This window comes from Myotis brandtii, unplaced genomic scaffold (assembly GCF_000412655.1).
Source record: "Myotis brandtii unplaced genomic scaffold, ASM41265v1 scaffold940, whole genome shotgun sequence".
In the NCBI taxonomy this organism is placed as follows: domain Eukaryota; kingdom Metazoa; phylum Chordata; class Mammalia; order Chiroptera; family Vespertilionidae; genus Myotis; species Myotis brandtii.
In genome coordinates this window covers 813004-819581 of record NW_005371877.1, presented here as the reverse complement: position 1 = coordinate 819581, position 6578 = coordinate 813004, and the positions used below count along the sequence as shown (strand labels likewise).

The window sequence follows — 6578 nt, the reverse complement described above, 5'->3', positions numbered from 1 at the left end:
CCCGCCCACCGCCCGCCCGCGAGCTCATGGAACACCCCACCAAGCACATTCCGTCCCGTGCACACGGGACGCTCACGGATACAGACCGCGTTCTGGGCCATAAAACAAGACTTAATAAGTTGAGGAGGGTTCAAGTCCCACGGATTATGTTCTTGGACCATAAGGAATTAAATTATAAATCAATAACAGAAAGATCCTTGGAAAACGCTCAAGTATTTGGAATCGAAATAACACACTTCTAAATGATCCATGAGGGGAAGGAAAGCAGAGAGGGGCCTCAGGAAGGACTCTCGCCAGAACGCGTGCGGGCGGGGGAGTGCCACGGAGGCAGTGCTGGGGCCAAGTCCACCGCCAGCGCGGCGGAGGGGGGAGCAAGGGGGAGCGAGGGGGCCTCGGTCCCCGATCCCAGCTCCCTCCTGAAGGAACAGAGCGGGGGAAATGCAAGTGAAAGCCTAAGAAAGCACCAGAAAGGCTATGAGACAGATGAAGTGGGAAACACAAAAACAATAGAAAAACTTAAAGAAAATAAAGCCAAGCCCGGCCGGCGTGGCTCAGGGGTTGAGTGTCGACCTATGAACCAGGAGGTCAGGGTTTGATTCCCGGTCGGGGCACAGGCCCGGGTTGCGGGCTCCATCCCCAGCGTGGGGCGTGCAGGAGGCCGCCGATCCACACTTCTCCCTCATCATGGATGTTTCTCTCTCCCGAACCAGGAGGTCAGGGTTCGATTCCCGGTCAGGGCACAGGCCCGGGTTGCGGGCTCCATCCCCAGTGTGGGGCGCGCAGGAGGCAGCCGGTCCATGATTCTCTCTCCTCATGGATGGTTCCTTCTCTCTCTCCCTCTCCTTTCCTCTCTGAAATCAATACAAATACATATATTCAAAGACTAAAAATAAATACGAAGACACACGGTCCCTTCAAAATATACGCGACGCCGACAACGGTGCTCTGAGAGGAGAGAGAAACGGGGCGCAGCTCCAGTGGGGCGGAGCCCCCCGCAATGGTTAACGGGACGTGCAGGCAGAAACCGAGCGAGGACAGAGGGGAGGAAAGCAGAGAGGGGCCTCAGGAAGGACTCTCGCCAGAACGCGTGCGGGCGGGGGAGTGCCACGGAGGCAGTGCTGGGGCCAAGTCCACCGCCAGCGCGGCGGAGGGGGGAGCGAGGGGGAGCGAGGGGGCCTCGGTCCCCGATCCCAGCTCCCTCCTGAAGGAACAGAGCGGGGGAAATGCAAGTGAAAGCCTAAGAAAGCACCAGAAAGGCTATGAGACAGATGAAGTGGGAAACACAAAAACAATAGAAAAACTTAAAGAAAATAAAGCCAAGCCCGGCCGGCGTGGCTCAGGGGTTGAGTGTCGACCTATGAACCAGGAGGTCAGGGTTTGATTCCCGGTCGGGGCACAGGCCCGGGTTGCGGGCTCCATCCCCAGCGTGGGGCGTGCAGGAGGCCGCCGATCCATGATTCTCTCTCATCGTGGATGTTTCTATCTTTCTCTCCCTCTCCCTTCCTCTCTGAAATTAAAGAAAAAAACAACATATTTAAAAAATAAATACATAAAAATAAAACCAAAACTTCACACACTGACAAACACACACTGACAGCCCTCGAATCCATCTGATCAGAAGAGGGACAGAGAGAGAGAGCAGACAGTGCCGGCCTCAGGAGCGAGGGGGCCATCGACCCGGTGGGGCAGGCGTTAAGGAGCCATGAGGGCAGAGTGTGAGCAACCTTATGCCCGTCGGTTGGATGGGTGCGAAGGAATAGCCACATTTCGTAAAAAACACCACCTAAGAAAGCTCACTCAGAAAGCAAGGGAGAACCCGAGCACACCCGCAGCTACCAAAGACTCGGTCGTGCGGGGGAAAAACTTCCCACGGAAAAAGCAGCAGCCCTGGCCGGTCGCCCAGTGGTTAGCGCGCCTGCCCGAGCACCGAAGGCTCTTGGGTTCGATTCCCGGTCAAGGGCACAGACCTGGGTTGCAGGTTCGATCCCCAGCCCCAGCCGGGGCATTGTGCAGGAGGCAACCAGTCCATGTGCCTCTCTTCACGGGGATGTTTCTCTCTCTCTCTCTCTCTCTCTCTCTCTCTCCTCTCTCTCTCTCCCTTCCAATGGAAAAAAATATCCTCAGATAAGGACTAAAAAACAAAAAACAACAACGAAAGAAACTTCCCCACAAAGAAAACTCCAGGCCTCGACGGCTTCACGGGTGGATCCTACCCACCATGTAAAGGAGGAGGAGGAGCAATGGTAGCAATTGCAGACAGACTCTTCCCAGCACTGGGAGCGAGGGACCCCCTGACAGCTCATTCTGTGGGGCCGGCATCACCCGGACTCCAGCACCAAAGGCAGGATGAGAGAAGGAAGCTGCAGACCTGGGCGCACACATTCCAAACACAACGCCAGCCAAGGGGGCCCAGCAGTGGGTGAGCGGGTGACCCGTCGGGACCAAGCGTGGCTTCTCCCAGGGACGCGGGGCTGGCGTAACGCTCAGACCATCCGGGCAACTCACCACCCACGTTCACAAACTGAAAAAGGGAAAGTCCCGTATGATCAGCTCGAGAGGCGCAGAAAGAGCCTTTGACAAAATTCAACAAGCGTTCCTGTCACACACACACACACACACACACACACACACACACACACACGAAAAGGCTCTCGGCGAATGAGGAGCTCCCTCACTCTAACACGCGTGGAAGTGCTCTCGCTGCGAACAGGGCCAGGGCGAGGGAGTCCCCCGGCACCCAGTGGAGGTGCTCGAGACCGCAGTGAGACGAGAAAAAGATGGTGCGGGTGGGCGTGACTGGCGACCCGCACAGCCAACCTCACGGGGCCTCCGGGCGGAGGAGCGGCGAGGACCAGGGTGAGCTCAGCAAGGCTTCTGCACGCACGCTGGTCTCGGACTGTTTCTACAAGATGGGCGTGGGCCACGGGACGGTGACCTTTAAAAACAAAACCACTTCCCAACAGTGTCCCCCCAAGAGGGATACCTGGCTAAAGGGTGTAAGGAGCTGCGCTTGGATTCGAATAAAACATCGGAGAGAGAGAGGGACCGACAGACCCGTGGGTTGGGAGGGTCAGTCAAGACTGCGGGGACGTCGGCCGTCCCTCCATTTAGTCTCTAGGTTCAGTGCAACCCCAGTCAGAGTCCCAGCAGCTCCCCACGACCGAGGCCACCATTCCCGTGAACGTGCGGGGGACCCAGCGCCGTCCAAACAACCCCGAGAGAGAAGAACGAAGCTGAGCTAGCGTCCTAAGAATCAGCACAGGATGAGGGTAACCAGAAAGAGACTGGTCTCGGTGTCAAGCGATTCCAGGAGAGCCAGAGGATAAAACAAAGGGCCCAGGGATACGCTCCCACATCCGCAGGGTGACCCCTTGTCCGGGGCGTCATGCGGGGACATGGGACGTCCACGGGCAACACTAGAGGTAGCAACGATCTGGAATCAGACCTCACCCTCTAGCCAAAGATGAACTCAAGATGGATCACAGGCCCACAGACGAGGCGAGGACGGGACACGCGGGAGACCGCCTTGGAGCACGTGCCGGGCCAAGATCGCCCAGACGCCAGGCCGAAAGCACAGCCCCCCGGGAAAGCAAGCTGGTGCGTTACGAGGCCTCAAACATGGCTATCGCTTGCTCTTTCAATGAAAATCTAAGAGAATGGAAATCTAAGAGAATTTCATCACGAGAATGGAAATCTAAGGCGCTGGGTGGAAGGAAATCTTTGCCAAGCAAACGGTTCACCAAGGCCTCTGACCCAGAAGATATAAAGTCCTCTCATAAAAGGGGGGAAACGAACAAGCATTGTACCAAAAAGCGCAGACACTTAATAATGAGAAAACAAACAACCGGGTTTTTTTAAAAAAAATGGGCCAAAGAGTAGAAGTGATACCTCATTAACAAGATAAAGGAACGGCAAGTGGCCATGTGAGAACTGCAGGGTGGGGGGCCCCCGGGTCACCGGTCACCGGGGAGGCAGGAACTAAGATCACAGGATGCCCGGCTCTCAGGACCCTGGCGCTTGCAAGCCCGGCACACCAGGGTCCGCGGGGGGTGGGGGCCCCACCTCGCCAGCAGAAATGTGAAACGAATCAGTTGGCAATGTCTCTTTTTCTTAAAACAGTTAAACATAAACCTCCCATGTGATCGAAGTCATTCTCCTTCTGAGCATTTACCCACGAGAAAAGGAAATGCTTGTCCTTGTAAAGACTTTCACATGAATGTAAATACCGCTTTGTTTTTCATCGTCGAAAACTGGAAACAGCCCAAATGTCCATCAACAGGGAATGGATAAACAAGCTGTGGTGTGTCCATACCATGGCAGCCAGAGGAATGCGGGCCGACGCACGCGAGGCACAAATGAGTCCCACAATAGTTATGCCGGGGAAAGAAGCCAAACAAGAGAGCGTATATACTGTACTTCCATTTATGGAAAACTCTATAGCGTGCAGGCTGACCAGGTCACAGGCGCTGGGGAATGGGGGGGAGGAAGGGTGGGGAGGGAAGGGAGAAGGGATGGTGGAGGCCCCGGGGCCCTTCGGGGGGGAGGGACGTGCTCACCCTCATGCTGTGGGGGAGAGGTGCGCGCGCTGGGGCTGTACGTCCAGGGGACAACACTAGAGCTGGTGTGAACAATTAAAAGGCAAAGGACCAACTGAGCAAATGTGCTGAGCAAATATGACCAGAGGGTCACGTCGTGAACACAGTGAATGCGCTTGGGAACCCACAGGGAACGTGAACACCCGGATAGGTTTGCCAGGGCGGCCACCACCAAGTGCCAGGACGGCGTCTTAAGCCAGAGACACTCACCGTCGGGTCCTGGCGGCCGGGGTAGGAGACCCGGGTGTCGCAGGGCTGGCTCCCGAGGCCTCTCCTGGGCCTGTGGCTGCGTCTCCATCCAGTGTCCCCACAGGGTGGTCCCCGTGTGTGTCTGTGTCCTCGTCTCCTCTTCGCAGAAGGACCCCAGACCTGTAAGATCAGAACCCGCCGTGACCCCATTTCGGCTTTAAAGATCCCAACTCCACGTACAGCCCCCTTCTGAGGTCCCGGGCTTAGGACTTCGGCAATGAGCTTGGAGGACACCATTCAGCTCATGGCATCTCCTCATTAGAGGGAAAACACGAGCAAAACACATGAACAGACGAGTCACAGGTTCAGAAAAACAAAAAAGGGCCAACACTTGTGAGCACATACGTGTCGCCGTGAAGGAGGTGCCGGGCTCACTTCCGGGTCTCTACAGGCTGCTCACCGGGGAGGACCATCGGCCCTGGTGTGCCAGGCCCTCCGGGGGCCAAGGTGCCTCGGGGAAGCCAGGCAGGTGTCTTCGGCCGGGTCCTGAGGGCCGGCCGGTCGCCGGGGCCTGGATTAGACAGGGATGGCACACACTCCGCAGTCAGCATGGCCGGGACTTGGACCCGTGGTGCTTGCAGGTGACCCGGCTCTGGGGGCGTGGCCTGCTTGGAATGCCAAAGCCACTCTGGGGTGGTGCTGGGGAGGGGCCGCCCTGCCACCCCGGCCTGGGCTGCCCGGCCTTTGCCAGCCACACACAGGGTCACCTGACATCCACGGCACCTTCAGACCAGAAGGGGACCACCTCGCCCCCGAGGAGGCGCGGAGACAGGACTGCCACCCATGGCACGGGGACGCAGGACCGGGCCCTGCTGGCTGGCTTCCTGCCGGAGCCCCCTGGGGCCAGAAACCCAGGGAGCCCCCCCTCCGGGGGCAGGTCTGGCGGCCATGAGCACCACCGGTGTTTGTCAGGCTTCGCAGGCAGCCGGGCACCCGGCTTTCGCGGGCACCTCTCTCCTGGGGGAGCCGGCACGGAGGGGGCAGCCCCGGGCCGCGGGGCAGGAGGAAGTGAGGGCAGCTCCCCGGGGCGCCGCTGCCTCTGCTGGGACCCAACTCTGTGCTCAGAAACGCCAGGCCTCGGGGGCGGCTCGGCTGACAGATCATCAGGGAGGCAAGGGCTGAGTGTTGAGGGGTCCACACCGTAGCAGAGCCCCCAAACCCAGCACCGCGTCTCCCACCAGCCCCGCCAGCCACCCACGACGCCGAACCCAATTTCCGGCCACATCTCCGCACGTAACATCTCACCTTCCAGCTGGAGCAGGGCTCAGCCACACTTCGTAAACGGAGCCGGGCCTCCGGGCCTCGGCCCCTCCCCTCCCCCCGGCCCCCAGAGTGGGTTTCCTTTGTTAATCCTCAGCCCAGGACATTTTCCCACTGATTTTTAGGGAGAGGGAGGGAGGGAGGGGGCGGGAAAGGCCGGGAAGCAAACCTGCCACCCAGGCCTGTGCCCTTGACCCGGAAATGAACCTGGGACCCTTCGGTCCGCAGGCCGAGGCGCTACCCACTGAGCCGAGCCGGCGAGGGCCACGGTGGCTTTTCTGACTCGGTCCCTCCGGGAGCCCTGCTGTCCCCGCAGGACTGTGGCCCAGTCCCCCGACCCTGCCCCTGGGCCCGTCCTCACTGCGCCTTCATCCTGGGCGACCCACTCGGGCCATTCCCATCAGCACACACCCAGGGGGAGGCCTGCAGCCCCTCCCAGGCCGGGCCTCCCTGGGGCTCCCCTGCCCCCCCAGA

At 59.2% G+C, this 6578-nt stretch overlaps 1 protein-coding gene and 1 long non-coding RNA gene across 2 annotated transcripts in view; one reads left to right on the top strand and one right to left on the bottom strand.

The window, feature by feature from the left end:
• The window catches only part of TNNT3 (troponin T type 3 (skeletal, fast)), a gene marked incomplete at its 5' end in the record, with an annotated part of 30717 nt that extends 27480 nt beyond the window's left edge, over positions 1-3237 (top strand). The window contains 2 exons of the mRNA XM_014533105.1: positions 2813-2856; positions 3136-3237. Coding sequence (XP_014388591.1) covers positions 2813-2856; positions 3136-3237 — 146 coding nt within the window. The remainder of the gene's footprint in view (positions 1-2812; positions 2857-3135) is intronic.
• A 1068-nt stretch (positions 3238-4305) lies between these two features.
• LOC106724722 lies at positions 4306-5788 on the bottom strand. Its single transcript, XR_001360556.1, has 3 exons — positions 5190-5788; positions 4806-4964; positions 4306-4618 (listed from the first exon to the last, which is right to left on the bottom strand). It is a non-coding gene; the product is annotated as an uncharacterized LOC106724722 (long non-coding RNA).
• Between the last annotated feature and the right edge of the window lie 790 nt (positions 5789-6578).